Below are 25,333 nucleotides of genomic sequence, written 5' to 3' on the forward strand. Positions count from 1 at the left end.
TAATTTTTTTCAACATACCCATATAATGTGAGCACCATCTATATTGAAAATGTTGAAGCCTAATGTAGTTAGGGGAATAAAACTCCTTAAGTAGTTAGGAGAATAAAACAAGATGATGTTTCTGATCATTTATTATTAATATTCAAAAAAATATTCATAAGGAATAGCCAATAGGTAGATGGCATTTTGTAGTCTTTGATTAAGAAAGGAGGCAGATGAGTTGAAAGTATCTGCGTTGCATTTCTAAGCTTCCTTGGTGTTCTTAACTCCTACTGATTTTAAGTGTTGGAATTGCCAGCACATAAAAAGATACGTGTTTTAAGCCGCTGATTTGCTAGAGTCATTTAATATCCTAGAGTTTGAAAAATGACAAAGGAAATTATCTAATATTAGTTAACAGGTATTTTTGGTTTAAACATAATTGCTACATTTTTTAGTGGCATCTTTTAAAAAGCCTTCTCTTGTTTATTTAATACAGTTTTCAATGTATTACTACAAACTTTAAATACCAGAAACACAGCATAAAATATGTTCTATGTTTGTCTGTCTTGAAATTCCAATCACATCTGAATAAACATTTTCTCTTTTTCTAAAATCATTTGATGGAATGCAATCCACTGAGTTCTGATTCACTTCAATGTACTATCACAACCTTGTTTTTAGAGGTTGATGTCCAAGAACTAATGTCCCTTAAGAAGCTCTTTTATTTGTTTTTTGGCAACTGTTTCCCTATTGGATAAAAAGTTGAAACTCTTTTGACTAAAGGACATTTGCCATAGACTAAAAAACTGTTTGGTTCCTATTCAAACCTAAGAAAATTAATTATGAGGTCAGACCTAATTCTGTTATTTATTTGGCAATAATAATAATACATCAAATGAATGCACCCTTTATTTGGATTTTAATGTACTTTTGGAAGTATTCCATTTTTTAAAAGTCTGCACATTCCCTTTTTTGTTGTTGTGATTATGGCCATTTTGTGATAAAGAAATGAAAGCGTTGAGTTGTTTGTGGTCCCATAGTCTCGATTAGTGGAAAACTGTCCGGGTCTTCTGATTCTCAACTCGCCTTTTTCCACAAGACTTCACTGCCAGTTCTGACCTTCACTCATTTTGGTTGCATGGTTTCCTTTTCATGTCCTCAAGTAAGCAAGGGTAATGCGGCTCTCTGTGTTATTGCAGCTGAGGGAAGTGAAGTGAAGGGGTCACCGGGGTCGGGATGACAGCGGAACTCTTACCGTTTGCTCACCAGGCTGCTGCTCAGCCCTTCCCTTCCTGCTGCCTTTGAAAACACACTTCTTGAAAGTAACTCCTTCTATTTCAAGCGTTCAAAGGTGGGCAAATCTTGTGGATTTTTATCAAACATAAAAGGATCATCAGCTTCATATGAGCAGTTTGCAAAGGGTAGTGAGAGAAAAGAATGTGCATTAATGTGTCTCTTACGGGCATTCAGGATGTGGTGACAGTCAATGAAATGATCACACGTAATTAATAAATAGCTACATAGGTGAGGGAGTTAACTAATGGATAAGCGGGTGATTAGTGGTTACCCCATTTTCCACTGTCTGAATTATTGATAAAAATGGTGTCTCTATAAATACAATGTGAGAGTGTATTAAAATTCCTCCACAATCCCTTTCAACTCTAAAACTGTATTGTTAGGGAATTGTTTTATAAAACCAATAAAAATCAGAATGTGTTGACAGAATTGACTTATTTAGAATGAACACTACAAGGACTTGTAAAAGAAATGTATGTTATTCTGAATATGAAGCTTTGACAAAAGATAAACTAAGAATCATCAAAGGGAAAAAAATGTTGTCTCAACCAAAAATGAGTCACTTCCCATAACCTTGTCTGTTGGATTTTAGAACTGGGGGGTGTCTCTCACTTTTGGGTGGCAATATAGAAAGCAGCAATTTTGTCCCAAGTGATTTCTTTCCCAGAAAAATACAATTCAAATATGTTTGCCTAATAAAATCACTGCTGATAAGAGTATAATATACCATACCATTGTAGTACTTAATAAAATTATGTTTTACTAACACGCTAGAAAATCTCAATAACTAAACACTCATGTGAGATATCCTTTACAATTGAAGTCCTATAACTTTGAACTTAGGCATGTTTAATACAATTCAAGCAAAAAGTATTGCTTTTACAAAGAACAACATCTCTGTACACATTCATGGTACTTTGCAATTTAATTTTTTCCATATGTAATATTTAATTAATTATTTATTGAAGTATAGTTGACTTACAATATTATAGTAATTTTAGGTATATAACACAGTGATTCAATATTTTTATAGATTATACTCCATATAAAGTTATTTTAAAATATTGACCATATTCCCTGTTTTGTACATTACATCCTTATACCTTATTTATTTTGTCTGGTTGCTTGTATCTCCTAATCTCCTACCCTTATCTTGCCTCTTCCCCACCTCTCCCCTTTGGTAACCACGAGTTTGTTTTCTGTATCTGTGACGCTGTTTCTGTTTTGTTATATTTATTCCTTTGCTTTATTTTTTAGATTCCACATGTAAGTGAAAAATACACTATTTGTCTTTCTCTGTCAGACTTATTTCTTATATAATATTTTACCAAACTATTAGAATATAAGCGCTGTGGAAAACAGATGTTTATTAAATTCACTGCACAATCCAAAGTAAAACTCACTTTTCTTCCTGCCCACTCCCCCATATCTATATTTTTGTCCAAATCATTCAAATAAAAATATTCAGGCTGAACTGAAGTTAAACAAGAGATGTAGATTGGGGAGGGCTGACAATAAGCAGCCTCTGTCTCGGTATCATTCCTCACATTGAAGTTTGTGCTCTACACTTCATTCAGATAAATGCCCAAAGGTGCAATTTCTAAGTTGTATGGTAGTTACATGGTTAGTTTCATAAGAACACTGCCAAACTGTTTTCAAGAGTGGCTGTATTATTTATATGCCTACCAGCAACGTCTGGGGTGATTGTTTCCCAGATCCTCATGAGCATTTGATGTTGCCAATATTTTAAATTTTAGCCATTCTGATAGGTATGTAGTCATATCTCATTTTGGTTTGAATTTGCATTTCCCTAATTGCTAATGATGCTGAACATCTTTATGTCTTATTAGCTGTCTGTATATGCTCTTCAGTGAAATGTCTGTTCATGTCTTTTGTCCATTTTCTAATTGGATTGTTTTATTACTGTTGTTTGAGAGTTCTTTATATATCCTAGTTATTAATCCTTTGCTGGATATGTGTTTTGCACATATTTGGGCTCAATCTGTAGCATGTCTTTTCATAAAGGTGTTTGAACACACAAAAAGTTTTTAATTCTGATGTGGTCTAATTTATCAGTTTCTGTATTTATGCATCATGCTTTCGGTATCACGTCTTAGAACTCTTTGTCTACCCCTAGATTCTAAAGATTTTCTCCTGTGTTCTTTTCCCAGAAGTTTTATAATTTTACATTTAAGTTTCTGAGCCATTCTAACTTAATTTTGGTATAAGACATAAAGTTCAGGTTTGAGGTTCAAATTATTTTACCTTGGATGTCTTATTGTTCTAGAACCATTTGTTGAAAAGTCCTCCTCCATTGAACTGTTTTCACATCTTTGCAAAAATTCAGTTGGCAGATTAATATTCCATGGTATGGATATATCGTATTTATTTATCTATTCATCATTTGATGGACATTTGTGTTGTTTGGTTTTGGTTACCAATAATAATTGTGCTATGAACATTGGTGTGCAACTGTTTGTGTGGACATATCTTTTCATTTCTCTCGGATATATACTTAGGAGTGGAATTAATGGGTCTCATGGTAACTCTATGTTTAATATTTTGAGGAACTGCCAAACAGTTTTCCAAAGTAGCTGTACCATTTTACATATTGATGAGCAATGTATGAGGGCTCCAATTTCTGCACGTCTTTACCAATGCTTGTTGTCTGTCTTTTTTCATAACAGCTATCCTAATGGATGTGAAGTAATATCTCGTTATGGTTTTTATTTGCATGTTCCTAATGAGCATCTTTTCGTGTGCTTATTGGTCATTTGTGTATCTTCTTTGGAGAAACGTCTACTCAGATCCTTTGCCCATTTCTTTTCTTCTATTCATTGTTCTGATTTATTTCTTAAAATTTATTTATTTATTTTTAATTTTATTTTATTATTAATTTTTTAATATCTTTATTGGAGTATTTTGCTTTACAGTGGTGTGTTAGTTTCTGCTGTATAACAAAGTGAATCAGCTATATGTATACATATATCCCCATATTCTCTCCCTCTTGAGCCTCCCTCCCCCTCTCCTTATCCCACTCCTCTAGGTCATCACAAAGCATCGAGCTGATCTCCCTGTGCTATGCGGCTGCTTCCCACTAGCCATCCATTTTACATTTGGTAGTGTATATGTCAATGCTACTCTCTCACTTCGTCCCAGCTTTCCCTTCCCCCCGCCCATGTCCTCAAGTCCATTCTTTCCGTCTGTGTCTTTATTCCTGCCCTGCCCCTAGGTTCATCAGTATCGTTTTTTTAGATTCCATATATGTGTATTAGCATACAGTATTTGTTTTTCTCTTTCTGACTTACATCACTCTGTATGACAGCCTCTAGGTCCATCCACCTCGTTACAAATAACTCAATTTCATTTCTTTTTATGGCTGAGTAATATTCCATTGTATATATGTGCCACATCTTCTTTATCCATTCATCTGTAGATGGATATTTAGGTTGCTTCCATGTCCTGGCTATTGTAAATAGTGCTGCTATGAATATTGTGGTACATTTATCTTTTTGAATTATGGTTTTCTTACGGTATATGCCTAGTAGTGGGATTGCTGGGTCATATGGTAGTTCTATTTTTAGTTTTTTAAGGAACCTCCATACTGTTCTCCATACTGGCTGTATAAATTTACATTCCCACCAACACTGCAGGAGAGTTCCCTTTTCTACACACCCTCTCCAGCATTTATTATTTGTAGCTTTTTGATGATGGCCATTCTGACCGGTGTGAGGTGATACCTCATTGTGGTTTTGACTTGCTTTTCTCTAATGATTAATGATGTTGAGCATCTTTTCATGTGTTTGTTGGCAATCTGTATGTCTTCTTTGGAGAAATGTCTATTTAGGCCTTCTGCCCATGTTTGGATTGGGTTGTTTGTTTTTTTGATATTGAGCTGCTTGTATATTTTGGAGATTAACCCTTTGTCAGTTGTCGTTTGCAAATATTTTCTCCCATTCTGAGGGTTGTCTTTTCGTCTTTTTCATGGTTTCCTTTGCTGTGCAAAAGCTTTTAGGTTTCATTAGGTCCCCTTTGTTTTTTTTTGTTTTTATTTCCATTTCTCTAGGAGGTGGGTCAAAAAGGATCTTGCTGTGATTTGTGTCATAGAGTGTTGTGCCTATGTTTTCCTCTAAGAATTTTATACTGTCTGGCCTTACATTTAGGTCTTTAATCCATTTGGAGTTTATTATTGTGTATGGTGTTAGGAAGTGCTCTAATTTCTTTCATTTACATGTAGTTGTCCAGTTTTCCCAGCACCACTTATTGAAGAGGCTGTCTTTTCTCCATTGTATATTCTTGCCTCCTTCATCAAAGACAAGGTGACCATATGTGTGTGGGTTTATCTCTGGGCTTTCTATCCTGTTCCATTGATCTATATTTCTGTTTTTTTGCCAGTACCGTACTCTCTTGATTACTGTAGCTTTGTAGTATAATCTAAAGTCCAGAAGCCTGATTCCTCCAGCTCCATTTTTCTTTCTCAAGTTTGCTTTGGCTATTCGGGGTCTTTTGTGTTTTCATACAAATTGTAAAATTTTTTGTTCCAGTTCTGTGAAAAATGCCATTGGTAATTTGATAGGGATTGCATTGAATCTGTAGATTGCTTTGGGTAGTAGAGTCATTTTCACAATGTTGATTATTCCAATCCAAGAGCATGGTAAATCTTTCCATCTGTTTGTATCATCTTTGATTTCTTTCATCAGTGTCATAATTTTCTGCATACATGTCTTTTGCCTCCTTAGGTAGGTTTATTCCTAGGTATGTTATTCTTTTTGTTGCAGTGGTAAATGGGAGAGTTTCCTTAATTTCTCTTTCAGATTTTTCATCATTGGTGTATAGGAATGCAAGAGGTTTCTGTGCATTAATTTTGTATCCTGCTACTTTACCAAATTCATTGATTAGCTCCAGTAGTTTTCTGGTGATATCTTTAGGATTTTCTACGTATAGTATCATGTCATCTGCAAACAGTGATAGTTTTACTTCTTTTCCAATTTGGATACCTTTTATTTCTTTTTCTTCTCTGATTGCCATGGCTAAAACTTCCAAAAGTATGTTGAATAATAGTGGTGAGATTGGGCACTCTTGTCTTCTTCCTGATCTTAGAGGAAGTGCTTTCAGTTTTTCACCATTGAGAATGATGTAGCCAGACTCATCAGGAAAAAAAAGGGAAGAAGACTCAAATCAACAGAATTAGAAATGAAAAAGGAGAAGTAACAACTGATGCCACAGAAATACAAAGGATCATGAGAGACTACTACAAGCAACTATATGCCAATAAAATGGACGACCTGGAGGAAATGGACAAATTCTTAGAAAAGTACAACCTTCCAAGACTGATCCAGGAAGAAATAGAAAATAGGAACAAACCAATCACAAGTAATGAAATTGAAACTGTGATTAAAAATCTTCCAACAAGCAAAAGCCCAGGGCCAGATGGCTTCACAGGAGAATTCTATCAAACTTTTAGAGAAGAGCTAACACCTATCTTTCTCAAACTCTTCCAAAATATAGCAGAGGGAGGAATACTCCCAAACTCATTCTACGAGACCACCATCACCCTGATACCAAAACCAGGCAAAGATGTCACAAAAAAAGAAAACTACAGACCAATATCACTGATGAACATAGATGCAAAAATCCTCAACAAAATACTAGCAAACAGAATACAACAGCACAGTAAAAGGTTCATACACCATGATCAAGTGGGGTTTATCCCAGGAATGCAAGGATTCTTCAGTATACACAAATCAATCACTGTGATACACCATATTAACAAATTGAAGGATAAAAACCATATGATCATCTCAATCGATGCTGAAAAAGTTTTTGACAAAATTCAACACCCATTTATGATAAAAACTCTCCAGAAAGTGGGCATAGAGGGCTTCTACCTCAATATAATAAAAGCCATATATGACAAACCCTTTGCCCATTTAAAAAACTTGGGTTATTTGTCCCTTTATTATTGAGTTGTAACAGTTCTTTACATATTTTGTATCCATTTCCTTTATCAGATATATTGTTTCCAATTATTTTCTCCCATTTATGGATTATCTTTTTGTGCTCTTGTGATATAGTTCACAGCACAGAAAGTTTTTATTTTTGATGAAGTTCAATTTATCTAATATTTCTTCTATCTCTTGTGCTTTGGTGTCATATCTCTGAAGTCTTTGCATTATCAAGGTCATGAAAATTTACTCCTGTATTTTCTTCAAAGAGTTTTATAGTTTAGCTCTAACATTTAGGTCCATGATCATTTTGAATTAATTTTTATTTATGGCATAAAAAGGGTTCCAAATTCCATTTTTTTCCTTTTTTTTTTTGCATGTGGCTAGCCAGCTTTTTCAGAACCATTTGTTGAAAAGACTTTTCTTTCTCCATTGAATGTCTTGGCACCGTTGTTGAAAATCAATTGACCATAAATGTAAGGGTTTATTTCTGGGCTCTCAATTCTATTCCATTGATCTAAGTGTCTATCTTTAAGCCAGTACCACACTGTGTTGATTATGGCAGTTTTGTAGTAAGCATTAGAATCGGGAAGTGTGATTCCTCCAACTTTGTTCTCCCTTCTCAGAATTGTTTTGGATATTCTAGATTCCTTTCAGTTATATGTAATTTTATGATCCGCTTGTCAAATTTCAAAAAAAAGAATAAAACAACTGGGATGTTGAAAAAATTGTGTTGCATATGTATATCAATTTTTGGAGTATTGTCTTCTTAACAATATTAAGTCTTTGCAAATTGAATTTTTAAATTAATTAATTAATTAATTTTTGGCTGCATTGGGTCTCTGTCGCTGCATGCGGGCTTTCTCTGTTTGCGGTGAGTGGGGGTTACTCTTCGTTGTGGTGTGCAGGCTTCTCATTGCAGTGGCTTGTCTTGTTGCACAGGCTCTAGGCATGCGGGCTTCAGTAGTTGTGACATGAGGGCTCAGTAGTTGTGGCTCACGGGCTCTAGAACACAGGCTCAGTAGCTGTGGTGTATGGGCTTAGTTGCTCTGCGGCATGTGGGATCTTCCCGGACCAGGAATTGAACCTATGTCCCCTGCATTAGCAGGTGGATTCTCAACCACTGCACCACCAGGGAAACCCACCAATTTATTTTTGACAAATGTGCTAAGGTAATCCAACTAGGAAAGTCTGATCTTCTCAATAAGTAGTGCTGGACCATAGACCTAAATGCAATAGGTAAAACAATGACACTTCTAGAATAAAACACAAGGGAAAATCTTCATGACCTTAGGTTAAGCAAATATTTCCTAAATATTATATCAAAAGCATAATTTGTAACTTGGACTTGAACAAAATTAAACGACCTTTAAATGACACCATTAAGAAGTTGAAAAGACCTACACATAGGGAATACTACATGGACTTTTTTTTTAACATCTTTATTGGAGTATAATTGCTTTACAATGGTGTGTTAGTTTCTGCTTTATAACAAAGTGAATCAGTTATACATATACATATATCCCCATATCTCTTCCCTCTTGCGTATCCCTCCCTCCCGCCCTCCCTATCCCACCCTTCTAGGTGGTCACAAAGCACTGAGCTGATCTCCCTGTGCTATGTGGCTGCTTCCCACTAGCTATCTATTTCACATTTGGTAGTGTATATATGTCCATGCCACTCTCTCACTTTGTCTCAGCTTCCCCCTCTCTGTGTCCTCAAGTCCACTCTCTAGTAGGGCTGCGTTTTTATTCCCATCTTGCCCCTAGGTTCTTCATGACCATTTTGTTTGTTTGTTTGTTTAGATTCCATATATATGTGTTAGCATATGGTATTTGTTTTTCTCTTTCTGACTTACTTCACTCTGTATGACAGACACTAGGTCCATCCACCTCACTACAAATAACTCAATTTCGTTTCTTTTTATGGCTGAGTAATATTCCATTGTATATATGTGCCACATCTTCTTTATCCATTCATCTGTCGATGGACACTTAGATTGCTTCCATGTCCTGACTATTGTAAATAGAGCTGCAATGAACATTGTTGTACATGACTCCTTTTGAATTGTGGTTTTCTCAGGGTATATGCCCAGGAGTGGGATTGCTGGGTCGTATCGTAGTTCTATTTTTATTTTTTTAAGGAACCTCCATACTGTTCTCCATAGTGGCTCTATCAATTTACATTCCCACTAACAGTGCAAGAGGGTTCCCTATTCTCCACACCCTCTCCAGCATTCATTGTTTGTAGATTTTTTGACGATGGCCATTCTGACTGGTGTGAGGTGATATCTCACTGTAGTTTTGATTTGCATTTCTCTAATGATTAATGATGTTGAGCATTCTTTCATGTGTTTTTTTGGCAATCTGTATATCTTCTTTGGAGAAATGTCTGTTTAGGTCTTCTGCCCATTTTTGGATTGGGTTGTTTGTTTTTTTGTTATTGAGCTGCATGAGCTGCTTGTAAATTTTGGAAATGAATCCTTTGTCAGTTGCTTCATTTGCAAATATTTTCTCCTTTTCTGTGGGTTGTCTTTTCATCTTGTTTATGGTTTCCTTTGTTGTACAAAAGCTCTTAAGTTTCATTAGGTCCCATTTGTTTATTTTTGTTTTTATTTCCATGTCTCTAGGAGGTGGGTCAAAAGGATCTTGCTGTGATTTATGTCATAGAGTGTTCTGCCTATGTTTTCCTCAAAGAGTTTTATAGTGTCTGGCCTTATATTTAAGTCTTTAATCCATCCGGAGTTTATTTTTGTGTATGGTGTTAGGAAGTGCTCTAATTTCGTTCTTTTACACGTAGCTGTCCAGTTTTCCCAACACCACTTATTGAAGAGGCTGTCTTTTCTCCATTGTATATTCTTGCCTCCTTCATCAAAGATAAGGTGACCATATGTGTGTGGGTTTATCTCTGGGCTTTCTATACTGTTCCATTGATCTATATTTCTGTTTTTGTGACAGTATCATACTGTGTTGATTACTGTAGCTTTGTAGTATAGTCTGACATCAGGGAGCCTGATTCCTCCAGCTCCGTTTGTCTTTCTCAAGATTGCTTTGGCTATTTGTGGTTTTTTGTGTTTCCATACAAATTGTGAAATTTTTTTGTTCTAGTTCTGTGAAAAATGCCAGTGGTAGTTTGATAGGGATTGCATTGAATCTGTATATTGCTTTGGGTAGTATAGTCATTTTCACAATGTTGATTCTTCCAATCAAAGAACATGGTATATCTCTTCATCTATTTGTATCATCTTTAATTTCTTTCATCAGTGTCTAATAATTTTCTGCATACAGGTCTTTTGTCTCCTTAGGTAGATTTATTCCTAGGTATTTTATTCTTTTTGTTGCAATGGGAAATGGGAGTGTTTTCTTAATTTGACTTTCAGATTTTTCTTCATTAGTGTATAGGAATGCAAGAGGCTTCTGTGCATTAATTTTGTATCCTGCTACTTTACCAAATTCATTGATTAGCCCTAGTAGTTTTCTGGTAGCATCTTTAGGATTCTCTATGTATATAGACACTGACTTTTTATCTGTTTTCTCTAATAGATGCTACTTTTCCATGTATTTCTCTGAGTCAAAGGAAGACTGGTTCCTTTGTAGTGCCTGTTTTTTAACTCTCTCATTATTCTGTGTTTTCGTCATTGCTATGCTTCATTTAATCCTGCAGGTATATATTCTTATTTGACTCTTTCTTGCCCATCAGTTCCCTTAACACAGATTAATTCTTATTAATGTTTAAATCATGTTCAACACAGCTATATTCTAGCCCCTTATAATAAATATATTCTGTTATCCTCTCATTTTTGTAATCATGGGCATGGTTTGAGTGGGAAATGTGATCTGTATGTTCATATAGGATTAATAAGGCCAGTTTTCACAGGTGACTGTTATGCTTTGGATTATAACTGTAGTCTTTTTCCAAACACCTGTCATTATAGTCACTACCCAAGTATCCATCACAATTGGAACATGCCTCCTGGGTACATATTTTGCCTGAAGGCTTTGCTTAAAAAATGCAACTCAATAAAATTTCTTATGGCTACAGGACATTCAGTTCTGTTGGCAACAGTGATTTTCCACCTATTATGTACTGCTTATGACTGAGTTTAAGTGAATCTCTACATGTTTTTTTCCTCTTTAGTTACACCATTCCATTTTTATCCTCAGTACTACAAGTAAATTTATCCTACTGGCAGTATTTTTATATGTTCAAATCCATAGTAGTAGCTTATTTTCTAATGGAAGACATTTTATGATAGTAGACTAGTAATGATAATGTTCAAGGATACTGAATAAGTCATAGAGGAAGAGGCTTCAATATAACATTTTTCTTTTCAATAAGCAATATAAAATAAAAAATATATAAATTGTTTCTTTCATTGTATTCTTATATTCTTAAGGTTTAAGTTACTTTATGACATAATTTTTTTAAATCTTAGCTGATTTTTACTGTCAGTTATATCTGTAATTTTGGATATTATTTCTTAAGAGGCTAACCTTGCATGGCAGGAGGACACCATAGCCATGACTTAAGGTAAAGGTGAGATTCAAAACGGTGGCTCCTGGTTATAGTTAATTTGTTACAACTAGGATGATGTCAATAATGTTGATGATGATGACTTTGCTGTGGGGTGATTGTGAGCATGTTGCTATGCTAACGCATGCCAACCTGGAAACTCTTTTTCAGAATTACAGAGCTTAAAACAATATTCTGGAAACACAGCTATAAAATAGGCATCACCAATCACCAGAATAATTCAGTGCATGCTGTATATTAAAAGTTTAATGTTTCAGATGGCAACATTTTGGATATGCTTTTATATACCTCTCTATTTACTAAAGTTAGCTAAATTAAACTTTCATCAGCTACTTTTCTTAAATCAATAGACAATTCCATCCTACCAGGTCTGATATGAGGTCATTTCATTTCAGTGTGTACCTCATCAGAAAGAGAGGAGAGTTGTAAATTTAGTCATTATCAGTTTATGATACTATGCTGGTAAATGCTAACTTTATCTCCCCATTTTGCCGTGCACCATTCTGGGGTCTGAGCATTATGGGTGGTTGTTTCTACTGGCTGTACTGTCATCCAACCACTGTATTGTTACATCTCTCTTAAAACATATCTTGGTAGTGACTATAAAAAGTTCAGTGTTTGCTCAACAAAGAGAAAATATGAAGTATAAAGAAAATCCTTAAGATATGGCATTTTTTTTTATGGAACCCTTACATGTAACAAATAGTTGGATATTTCTTTTTTTATTATTATTTTTTCAAATAGATCTTTATTGGAGTATAATTGCTGCACTATACCGTGTTAGTTTCTATTGCACAACAAAGCAAATCCGCCATGTGCAGACACATGTCCCCATATCCCCTCCCTCTTGAGCCTCCCTCCCATCCTCCCTATCCGACCCCTCTAGGTCATTGTAAAGCACCGAGCCGATCTCCCTGTGTGTGCTATGCTGCTGTTTCCCACCAGCCAGCTGTTTTACATTCAGTAGTCTATATATGTCGATACTACTCTCATTTTGCCCCAGCTTTGCCCTCCCACCCCATGTCATCAAGTCCATTCTCTGTCTGCCTCTTTATTCCTGCCCTGTTACTAGGTTCATCAGTACCATTTTTCTTTTTTAAGATTCATATATAGGCATTAGCACACAGTATTTGTTTTTCTCCTTTTGACTTACTTCACTCTGTATGACAGACTCTATGTCCATCCGCCTCACTAAAGTAAAGCAATTTCGTTTCTTTTTATGGCTGATAATATTCCATTGTATATATGGGCCACATCTTCTTTATCCATTCATCTGTTGATGGACTTTTTTTTTTTAATTATTTATTTATTTATGTATTTATTTTTGGCTGTGTTGGGTCTTTGTTTCTGTGCGAGGGTTTTCTCTAGTTGTGGCGAGCGGGGGCCACTCTTCATCACGGTGCGCGGGCCTCTCACTATCGTGGCCTCTCTTGTTGCGGAGCACGGGCTCCAGACGTGCAGGCTCAGTAGTTGTGGCTCACGGGCCTAGTTGCTCCACGGCATGTGGGATCTTCCCAGAACCAGGGCTCGAACCCATGTCCCCTGCATTGGCAGGCAGATTCTCAACCACTGCGCCACCAGGGAAGCCCCTGTCGATGGACATTTATGTTGGTTCCATGTCCTGGCTATTGTAAATAGTGCTGCAATGAACATTGTGGTGCATGTGTCTTTTTGAATTATGGTTTTCTCAGGGTATATGCCCAGTAGTGAGATTGCTGGGTCATATGGTAACTCTATTTTTAGTTCTTTAAGGAACCTCCATAGTGTTTTCCATAGCAGTTGTATAAATTTACATTCCCACCAACAGTGCAGGAGGGTTCCCTTTTCACCACACCCTTTCCAGCATTTATTTTTTCTAGCTTTTTTGATAATGGCCATTCTGACCGGTGTGAGGTGATACCTCATTGTAGTTTTGATTTGCATTTCTCTAATAATTAGTGATGTTGAGCATCTTTTCGTGTGCCTCTTGTCCATCTGTATGTCTTCCTTGGTGAAATGTCTATTTACGTCTTCCACCCATATTTTAACTGGATTGTTTGTTTTTTTGATATTGAGCTGCATGAGCTGTTTGTATATTTTGGAGATTAATCCTTTGTCTGTTGTTTCATTTGCAAATATTTTCTCCCATTCTGACGGTTGTATTTTCGTCTTGTTTATGGTTTCCTTTGCTGTGCAAAAGCTTTTAAGTTTAATTAAGTCCCATTCGTTTATTTTTCTTTTTATTTCTGTTACTCTAGGAGGTGGTTCAAAAAAGATCTTGCTGTGGTTTATGTCAAAGTGTGTTTTTCCTATGTTTTCCCTAAAATTTTATAGTGTCTGGCCTTACATTTAGGTCTTTAATCCATTTGGAGTTTATTTTTGTGTATGGTGTTAGGTAGTGTTCTAATTTCATTCTTTTACCTGTAGCTGTCCAGTTTCCCCTGCACCACATATTGAGGAGGCTGTCTTTTCTCCATTGAATGTTCTTGCCTCCTTTGTCATAAATTAGGTGCCCATATGTGCATGGGTTCATCTCTGGGCATTTTATCCTGTACCATTAATCTATATTTCTGTTTTTGTGCCAGCACCATACTGTCTTGATTACTGGAGCTTTGTGGTATAGTTTGAAGGCAGGGAGCCTGATTCCTCCAACTCCATTTTTCTTTCTCAAGATTGCTTTGGCTATTCAGGGTCTTTTGTTTCCATACTAATTGTAAGATTTTTTTGTTCTAATTCTGTGAAGAATGACATTGGTGTAAGTGTGGTGTTAAAGTCTCCTACTATTATTGTGTTACTGTCGATTTCTCCTTTCATGGTTGTTAGCATTTGCCTTATGTATTGAGGTGCTCCTCTGTTGGGTGCATAAATATTTACAATTGTTATATCTTCTTTTTGGATTGATCCTTTGATCATTATGTAATGCCCCTCCTTCTCTCTTGTAACTGTCTTTATTTTAAAGTCTATTTTATCTAATATGAGTATTGCTACTCTGGCTTTCTTTTGATTTCCATTTGCATGCAATATCTTTTTCCATCCCTTCACTTTCAGTCTGTATGTGTCCCTAGGTCTGAAGTGGGTCTCTTGCAGACCGCATATATATGGGTCTTGTTTTTGTATCCATTCAGCCAGTCTGTGTCCTTTGGTTGGGGCATTTAATCCATTTACATTCAGGGTTATTATCGATATGTATGTTCCTATTACCATTTTCTTAATTGTTTTGGGTTTGTTTTTGTGGATCTTTTTCTTTTCTTGTGTTTTCCGCTTAGAGAAGTTTCTTCAGCATTTGTTGTAAAGCTGTTTGGTGGTGCTGAATTCTCTTAGATTTTGCTTGTTTGAAAAGCTTTTGACTTCTGCATAGAATTTGAATGAGATCCTTGCTGGGTAGAGTAATCTTGGTTGTAGGTTTTTCTCTTTCATCACTTTAAGTATATCCTGCCACTCCCTTCTAGCCTACAGAGTTTCCACTGAAAAATCCGCTGGTAACCTTATGGGGATTCCTTTGTATGTTATTTTTTGCTTTTCCCTTGCTGCTTTTAATATTTTTTCTTTGAATTTAATTTTTGTTAGTTTGAGTAATATGTGTCTTGGTGTGTTTTTCCTAGGGTTTATCCTGTATGGGACTCTCTGTGCTTCCTGGAGTTTGGTGACTATTTTCTTTCCCATGTTAAAGAAGTTTTCAACTATAATCTCTTCAAATATTTTCTCAGACCCTTTCTTTTTCTCTTCTTCTTCTGGGACCCCTATAATTCGAATGTTGGTGCGTTTAGTGTTTTCCCAGAGGTCTCTGATATTGTCTTCAAGTCTTTTCATTCTTTTTTCTTTATTCTGCTCCTTGGCTCTTATTTCCACCATATTGTCTTCCAGCTCACTTATTCGTTCTTCTGCCTCAGTTATTCTGTTATTGATTCCTTCTTGTGTATTTTTCATTTCAGTTACTGTGTTGTTCCTCTCTGTTTGTTTGTTCTTTAGTTCTTCTAGATCTTTGTTAAACATTTCTTGTGTTTTGTTAATCTGTTCTTCCATTCTATTTCTGAGGTTCTGGATCATCTTTGCTCTTATTGCTGAATTCTTTTTGAGGTAGATTGCCTATTTCCTCTTCCTTTATTTGGTCTTGTAGGTTTTTACCCTGCTCCTTCATCTGTGACATATTTTTTTGCTGTCTCTTTTTTTTTTAGTGGGACTGTGTTCCTGTCTTACTGGTTGTTTGGCCTGAGGCTTCCAACACTGGAGTTTGTAGGCTATTGGGTAGAGCTGGGTCTTGGAGCTGAGATGAGGACCTCCATGAGACCTCACTCTGATAAATATTCCCTGGGGTCTGAGGTTCTCTGTTCGTCCAGTGGTTCAGACTAGGAGCTCCCATTGCAGGAGCTTCAGCCTGACCCTGGGTTCATGAACCACAACCCACGAGGGGTGGCAAAAAAAAAAAAGAACAATAACAAAGTAAAAAATACAATTAGACTAGGCAACCAACAGATATGTTAGAAAGAATGTAAAAAATATATATAGGTGAATCAACAACCAGAAGGTACATCAGTACCACAATAATGAAAAAGAGGAGGAGGGAAAAGAAAAATAAAAAAAAGAAAAGGGGGGAGAAGGCTGTGGCTGTGGAGGGTGAGGCCTAAGCAAGGACAAGGTTTGGGTGGTGGGTGGGGCCAATGCTCAGGACCCACAGGGCTGGAATAGGCCCTGGGGGGTGTGGGGGGTGGGACTTAGGCTCAAGGAACAGAAGGGGCCCAGGCATGCCCCCCACCCTGATCTCAGAGGGCAGGGGACCTCACCTGGGAGCCCAGCAGGCTTCCTGGGCTTGAGTGAGCGGTGCAAACACCTTCCTCTCCTCTCCTGCTCCTCCGGTTTGGGGTCTGGGAGGGCCCCTCCCGCCTGTGTCTTCTGATCTCCCCAGCCTCCCTCCTATGCCCCCAAGGACCCACGTGGCCTGGATGGGGGTTTGGAGGGCAGGGGACAGGCCTGGGAGCTCAGCAGGCTCCCCATGCTCAAGTGGATGGGGCAATCGCCCTCTGCTCCTCCTAGTTGGATATTTTGAACCCTTATTAATAGTTGAATACATTGTTTTTAACTAAGATCAAAGAGTCATACATTAAAGTTAATATAAACGGAGATGGATTGTACTCAAGTATATTATAAAATTCTGTTTTTTATTAAAGGAATACTAAATATAACCATGGATTTTCTACTCTGTGTTTAAGAAGTCTGATTTTAGTTAAAACAATTAGTCTCATGAGACCCCCTCCCCTATGTTGGTGAGAATGCTGGACAGTTGAACTAGTGCTGGGATTTGGGTCCCAGAACTAAAGAGCCTGAGTCTTGCATTTATTCACAGTCAATAATGTTGACAATACTGATGCCTCATGACACAGTCTAGAGTAGCAGAATAAGGTTAGAGTGAAAAAGTATAATATTAGCCAAACAATGAATAATTATTGAAAAATATTTGTATTTGACCACAAAAATTATACTGCAGTATTCTTGCATTTTAATCTTGAACACAGTTATTCCTCTACCATGTAGGATTGAGGTATAATTTGAGTTCCATTATATACATATTTATTTCTTTAACAACTTGTTGCTATGAGAATGGGTTAAACCAATAAATGATGAGGCTTGAGAACTTGACTTCCTTAAACCACAAATATATAGTATACAATAAATTTTGAACAATCATAATATTTTATAACTTGAATACATTGTCTTATCACAAAAATATTCATTGTAGAATATTTAGAAAAAAAATTAAGCAAAAAAAAATCCCTGAAATCACTCATAATCCTACTACCCAGAGATAAACACTGTTAACCTTGTCCTCTATGTCATTAAAGTTTTAAAATATGCACCCAAACTTCTCTAACACAACTGGAATTGTTGTGTAAATGTTATTACATCCTACTTTTTAAAAAATTTGATTAAGTTTAAGTATCTCTGCACCTACTTTGTCTTTGGGTAGAGATGTGGGTATGGTAACCTCTCCAATCTTTCTGGCTTTGGCCTTCACTTTCTTCATAGAACCTTAAGTCTAGGTCAAATTGTTATGTCTGTATATTCTAGTGGTGACTCCCTTTGTTCCTAAGATGATATTCTGCATTCCTTGCCGCATGGTTCCTTGTATCACCATGTCCTGCTTGTACTATTGTCGTATCCCACCAACTTGTTGGAGAAATTACTGTGCCCATCAGGCTTCTCTATTGTTCCACTGGGCATTGCCACTGATGTCATGGGTTCTCACGGGGCAAATTATATGGGAAATTCAATGGTGCAGCATGAAAACCTGCCTTTGCCCTCTTTATGTTATGGTCTGTTAGAGGATATTAAATGAATACTACAATACCCCAGTGTTGCAAGAGGGAAATAGTAAAACAAACTACTAAAAATAAAATAGTAAAAATAATAAAACAAATAGTAAAAGAGTAAAATGCAAACAGATACTTAAAACGACCATGTTTTAGTGTACTATTAAATGGTACATGGTACAAATCACATGTATCATCAGGCCTTGTGGAGTTGGAGGCACCTGCTGCTCCAAGGTGCTCGAGGCTCCGGCTTAACACAACAAAAGATTGTGAACAGAACACACTGTGTGATGTGAAGAGAGTGACTGTATGTGAAGACAAGAAGATGACACAGGAGGATTTGCCTCAATTCAGTTCTTCCTATAAAATCTCCCCCTGTCCTCCAACACTGTAGCCCAGATGTCTGAGGATGTCATCTTGCTCTTGACCTTTTTCACATGGCCTTTTCCTTGGGGATTCAATGAGAATATTAGGGGGAACTTGAGCTTCCTCTAGAGTGTACCTCAGTTAACGTAGACCTTAAACCTTACCTGGAAAAGGCTCAAGTGGTGATTTGGAGGCCCGCTTAAATAACATTTTGTTCTTAAGTGCTTTCCATGGATATCTGCTAAAACCTGTATATAGTTACTCGCATTTCTCCTTCCAGGAGACCAGGTTCCTGATGATAAAGATTATTGTGTTCCTGTTTAAAAATACATTTCCCAAGCTTTTCCCCAGAGATTGGCATGCAACAGGTGTTAAGAAGCATTCCAGGAGACACGGATCATCAGGCAAGTGTGTAAAACATTTTTCTCACAATTCTTATTACTTTCCTTTTGTTTATAGACCTCCTCAGTTTACAGCCCTGGCTGGATTTTAGAATCGCCTAGACCTTGCTCCCAGATATTCTAGTTTAATTGGTCAAGAGTCGGACCTGGTCATCGAATTTTTAAAAAAATTCTTCAAGTGATTCTAATAGTGAGTATTGCCAACCATTACCTTAGGAAATGCAAATGTCAGATTCTTTGTAGCCATAGCAATTGTTCTACTGTGAGTATTCTTTGAAATATCTAATATAGATTTTTTAGACTGTGGAGACTGCCTTTAAAGTTGAAATTTCTCAGGCAGATTGGAAGTTCTTTAAAAAAATGATTTTCAACATTTTTCAAAAAATAAATTGCTGTTTTCTTCATCTCTCATACCTAAACATGTTGGGTTTCAAATTATCTTTGTTTGTCTGCTATGCCTCCAGTTTTAAAGGAAAATTGGTCATGTTTGTTTGCTTGTTGTGTTTTTAAGTATGAAACTATGTGATTAGATCCATTTTAGGATTTGGGAGACGAAAACATTTTTGAAATAGCTGCTATTTAGGTTGCAGGAGGCATAACTTAAAACAGGCAAACCCACAATGAGGTGAATTGAGGACTGAGTTTTTCCACTTGCTGTTGTTGGGACCAAGTCAACATCTGTCCAGTTTGAATGAGCCCCATGGATGTATTTGCTCTGGCATTGCTAGCCAAACTAAGTCTACCACTTTGGCCAAGAAGCTAACTACACTTATTCTTACTCACTACATTTATTCTTACTGGTTGACAGTTTTATTTGTGATCCCTATTTAAAATGGAGAAATTGAGCCCAGCCCTTAAGACTCTGGCTTTGGCAAAACTGCTTTGGGCAAGATACAGAAGGCTAAAGAAGGAGAGACTGAAACTTTTCCTTCGTAAACCTTTCCTCTGTAAAGTTGGCATGCTGTAACCTACTAAATGGTGGGTGAGTTCAAGCACCGTGTTCAGTGCCAGCATGAGCTAGAATTTCTTTACCAGGGAGCACACTGGCTCCTTGTCACTCACGGTGTCAGTACTTTTCAGTCACATATCCCAGAAGAACCTTCTTAAACTTTTGAAGTTTTATAAATATCAATTTGTGGCTTTGGTTTATGTGTTGGGAGCCATATGTGGCTTCATAGGTGCTTGTAGCTGTTTGCAAACTTTTTGTCTTATGGGACAACTTCGAAAAATGAGTCAGCAATTATAAAATGTTAAAGAATAACCTCAAAGGGAGCAACTTGTATTTGTAATGAGAGAGAAAATGTTTTCTCTAATCTTTACAATTTTCATCCTTACATTTCTGGTATATGAATACCGAGGTTAAAACAGATTTTAAAAAAAGACAAGGGGAAAAATGTCAATCATGGATTGAAAGGTTTATCGAAAAGGAGACTGACAGCCAATAAGAATGGCAGTAGAGAAGTAATAAATATTGCATTTAATTAAGCATTAATTTTTATGTCTTTATTGAAACATAAAAGGACAGTTGGGAAAAGGAATTTGTGAGTGAGACTCATAAACTGTCCTGTTCTCTTTCAAGAATTTGAAAGATATTCATTCTTGGTGGCATCCTATATATGTAAGGTGGACCTTTATTTCACCAAAACCTACCTAACAATGCTTCCCTTACTTCCAGATTAGTCCTAGAAGAATGTTGGGCATACCAGACACTTGACTATTGTGAAGCCCTAGTCCCTGATCACTTCCTGATCTTAGCAAGGTGACCTGTGGACCTGTCAGTTCTCCACTTTTCATGGACATCAACCGGGCTCTCCCAAAGCGCACCCTACAAATAACTATTGAAAATATGTGCTCTTGGTTTTCAGCCTTCCCCTTCCCCTCTGGTACCTCCTATTGGCAGAGTCTGTACAGGTGCCAGGTGGCAAAGCAGAGATGTGGTGAGAGTCTCCGCTCCAGCATCACAGAGTTTAGAAGGGTGGGAAAGGAGTCGAAGACAGCTCAAAACCTGGCAGGTGACCTCGATTTTTAAAAGCATTGGGTCTGATGGAACCGTGCAAGGTCAAGGAAGTCGGAGGCTGATCAGCTTTTCTCTATCAGGATTTAAAATGAGAAATAACCAGAAAGGTCGATCATAGAATTGCCTTCTCAGGAAAATTTCAAGACTACAGTAGAGATATCAAAGCAAGACTGGTGATGCAAATGCTTTACTTCTCAAATCTGTTTGTGATATTTAAACCTCTGTCACCTGGGGCAGCCTTAGTTCTCAGAGCTCCTGGTACAAGCCTCTTCCCTTGGGTGGATTCTTGGCTTTTCTCCCAGCATGGCCCCCAAAACCAGTCTTCACTTCCACCCCAAGCAAAGAAACTGAAGAAACCGAGACTGACTGCTGCCTCCAGGCCAGAGGAAACGTCTGCTTCTCAGAACTTGCCGAAGGAAGAAAAAGAACAGCAAGAAGCAATTGAACATACTGATGAAGTACAAAATGAAACAGACAGACTTAACGAACAAGCCAGTGAGGAGATTTTGAAAGTAGAACAGAAATATAACAAACTCCGCCAACCATTTTTTCAGAAGAGGTCAGAATTGATCACCCAAAGCCCAGATTTTTGGGTAACAACACTTGCTAACTATCCACAAGTGTCTGCACTGCTTGGAGAGGAGGGTGAAGAGGCGCTGCATTATTTGACAAGAGTCGAAGTGACAGAATTTGAAGATATTAAATCAGGTTACAGAATAGATTTTTATTTTGATGAAAACCCTTACTTCGAAAACAAATTTCTCTCCAAAGAATTTCATCTGAATGAGAGTGGTGATCCATCTTCAAAGTCCACTGAAATCAAATGGAAATCCAGAAAGGATCTGACAAAACGTTCAAGTCAAACGCAGAATAAAGCCAGCAGGAAGAGACAGCATGAGGAACCAGAAAGCTTCTTCACCTGGTTTACTGATCATTCTGATGCAGGTGCAGATGAGTTAGGAGAGGTCATCAAAGATGCTATGTGGCCAAATCCATTACAGTACTACTTGTTTCCAGACATGGATGATGAGGAAGGGAAAGAAGAAGATGATGATGATGATGAAGAGGAAGAAGGATTGGAAGATATTGATGAAGAACGGGATGCAGATGAAGGTGAAGAAGATGAAGATGATGATGAGAGGGAGGAAGGAGAGGAAGATGAAGGAGAAGATGACTAATGGAACACTGATGGATTCTGACCTTCCTTTTTAAATTTTCTCCAGTCCCCGGGAGCAAGTTACAGTCTTTTTTTTTTTTTTTTTTTCTCCTCCTCTTGTGATCAGTCATCCTGTTTTTGAGGTCTCTTTTCTCCTTTATACCGTGGCTCACAACTTATTTTGGGGGGAAATACCTTGAGCAGAATTCAGTGGGAAAAGAGTCTCTACCCTTTTCTGTTCCGAATTCATTTTTACCCCTTCCTGTCTCAACAAAAACTTTGTGGAATCAACACCACCATGCTCTGTGGGAAAAAAGAAAAACCTCCTGCTCCCTTAGCTCTGCTGGAAGCTGGAGGGTGCTAGGCCCCTGTGTAGTAGTGCATAGAATTCTAGCTTTTTCCTCCTTTCTCTGTATTTTGGGCCCAGAGATTACACTGTGTCTCTATGTGAATATGGACAGTTAGCATTTACCAGCATGTATCTGTCTACTTTCTCTTGTTCAAAAAAAGAAAGAAAAAACTTTAAAAAGTGGGGTTATAGAAGGTCTGCAAAAGGGGGGTCTGAGATGTTTGGGTGGGTTAAGTGGGCATTTTGACAACATGGCTTCTCCTTTGGCATGTTTAGTTGTGATGTTTAATGGACATCCTTGCAGTTTCAGATGACACTTTTAAAATAAAATTCTCTCCTAATGATGACTTGAGCCCTGCCTCTTGATGGGAGAATCAGCAGAACCTGTAGGTTCTTATTTGCAATTGACATTCTCTGTTGTAATTTTATTCCTGTTTATTTAAAAATTTTTCTTTTTGTTTTGCTAGAAAGGAAAGATGATGCCCAGTTTTAGACGTTAGAAGTGTACAGGTTGCTTTGTTACGATAAAACTAAATGTGTACACAAAGGAAAAAAGATCTGTTTGTATGTTCAGTTTTCACCACTTCTTGGGGATAATAAATTTCCTACGTAACTACTGAAGGAAAAAAAAAGAAAAGATATTCTCTTGGTAAGATTCATTCAATGATCTATCAGTATTTATAAAGGGTCTGTTTATTGTGAGTGAGGCAGTGTTCCGGGTGCTGGGGATAACTCAGTGAACATGACAGATAAGAAGTCACTTTCTTGTGGAAATTATATTTTATTAGGGGAAGAGAGAGATAACACCAAATGAATATAATAAATGAATAATATAGTACATTGGAGGTTGCTAAGTGTTATGGAATAGAAATAGTGCAGGGATAAGGCCAGTTCAGATTGTGGAGGTGATGGTAGTTTGCAATGTTCAATAGAGTGGTCAGGATAGGGGTATTTTACGGCAAAGACTTGAAGAAGGTGAGTGAGAGAGACATCTGGCTATCTGGGGGAGGAGTCTTCCAGACAGAGGGAAAAGCCACCCTGAGGTAATGGAACTGTAAATTCCAAGTTTCAAAGGCATGAAAAGAAATCAGAGGTTTAGAAAAAAGGCTGGTGTCATGTCTGGCTGGATCATAAGGGGAAGTAGAGAATTATAGGTAGAAGGTAGATGATTGAACACTGTGTATGCTGTGTTGAGGTGGTTAGGCTTTGTCCTGTAGGGGTCAGCCCATCTTCCATACAAAGATGAGACCATAGGCAGGGATTCTTTATATCTGCCAAAGACCTTTGGACAGAGGAGATGCTCAATAAATGTCTAATGAATGAAGGCATGTTTGGTTACAAAACGCTTCTACAAGTAAAGTGGTGGGAGAACTGTAAGAAATATAAGCACCCAACTGTGTGTATAAAAAAGAATATTGATGTTAACCTTAACCAGAGGTGTCTTTTTCCTAAGAATTGTTTTTCTTTTTCACAAAATAAACTATATGAGTGAATTGAACATCTGTAAGTAGTTTCCTATTGCTGTCAAAACAAATTACCATAAAGTCAATGGATTAAAACAATACAAATTTATGGTCTCACAGTTCTACAGATGGCTTAATTGGTTTCTTTGCTCTGTGTCTTGTCTCACAAAGCTGAAATCAAGATGTCAGTGATCTGGGATCTTATCTGGAACTTCTGGGAAAGAATCCACTTCTACGATCTTTTAGGTTGTTGGCAGACTCCAGTTCCTTGTGGTTATAGATCCGAGGTCTCCACTTTCTTGCCGGCTGTCAGCTGGGGTTTGCCTATAGCTCCTAGAGACCCTTCTCAGTCCTTGCACATGGGCCCTACATCTGAGCCAGCAACGATGTGCAGTTGAACCCTTCTCCTGCTTAGAATTTCTCTGACTTCCTCTTTCTGCTGTATCTCTCTTCTTCCTCTTCTAATGTATTTTTCAAACTCACCCTTTAACCTTTTCCTTCGTATGGTTATATTGAGTCCACCCTGATAAACCAGGATAATCTTCTTGCTTGAAGGTCAACTGATTAATAGGCTTTTTTACATATGCTAACAGTGCCTAGATAAATGATTGAATATTCAGGAAATGAGAATCTTGTTGGGGGTTGGCGCATCTTTAGAATCCTGCCTACCACAATATCACATTTTGGGTTGATTCATGCCAAGTACTGACTGTCTTTCTAGAGCAGGACACAGCCAAAAACCTGCCCGCACAGGTTTAGGTGGTACCACAAAACCTGTTCTGTGGTGAAGAACTGACACAGAGGAAGTAACTCAATATAGATGCTGATGGGAAATGGGTGATAAACTGGGGGGCTCAATTTTTGAGGAGTGTTGCAGTCTAATTTGCAATGCAGAAAAAGGTCATTTTCTAGTCACATCAGTAGTGAGTAAATCAGAAAACAGGGAATATTGTGAGCCAAGGAGACAGTGGTCATCGTTGCACAACTGACCTGTCTGTAGGCATAGGTCCCCCTGGGTAGGGTTCAGAACAGGGCTTTGTTCCTTAGATGGTGGAAGACTACTGGAGTAGGCATGGAGTACTAGGAAGGGAACAGGTCAGAACTAAATTATAGGGCCAATTACAGAATGAGAAGACAGAGGAAGCAAAGATGTAATTCCAGCAATTTAGGGACAGAGAGCTGGCTGTGTGCAACCTTAGAGGGCACCAATTTCTGACTCTTACTTTAAGTAAGTCATTTTCCCAAAAAAGCCTAACACTTCTTCAATGGTGCTCTGTGAATACAAATGTCCAGTCTTCTGTCTCTGGGAAATATACATTTTCTCCTCTTGTAAATGCAGTGACATATTTGATTTAATATATAACAAGGTAGATATCCTATTGTGTTTTAGAGGTATAAGAGGGCAGCATCCCTCAACCAGCTTTTATTGTATTGACTTTAAAATATTTTATGTCTGACTGTTTATTTTACCATGCATTTTCAAGAGTTTTAGAAGACAAAATATAAATGCAAACAGACATTTACAGAGACAGAATAGAAGA

General features: G+C 37.4%; 1 protein-coding gene across 1 annotated transcript; it reads left to right on the forward strand.

Moving 5' to 3' along the window:
• Nucleotides 1–21,000: 21,000 nt before the first annotated feature.
• Nucleotides 21,001–22,002, forward strand: LOC103002214 (protein SET-like). Its single transcript, XM_028165848.2, has one exon. It carries the CDS (start codon nucleotides 21,001–21,003, stop codon nucleotides 22,000–22,002), a length of 1,002 nt encoding a protein of 333 aa, XP_028021649.2.
• The last annotated feature ends 3,331 nt before the right edge of the window (nucleotides 22,003–25,333 follow it).

The sequence above is a fragment of the Balaenoptera acutorostrata genome, chromosome 4 (assembly GCF_949987535.1).
Source record: "Balaenoptera acutorostrata chromosome 4, mBalAcu1.1, whole genome shotgun sequence".
In the NCBI taxonomy this organism is placed as follows: Eukaryota; Metazoa; Chordata; class Mammalia; order Artiodactyla; family Balaenopteridae; genus Balaenoptera; species Balaenoptera acutorostrata.

Bases quoted from the DNA above. Each gene is read 5' to 3' on its own strand.
- LOC103002214 (XM_028165848.2), top strand. From the start codon at position 21,001: ATGCAAATGCTTTACTTCTCAAATCTGTTTGTGATATTTAAACCTCTG.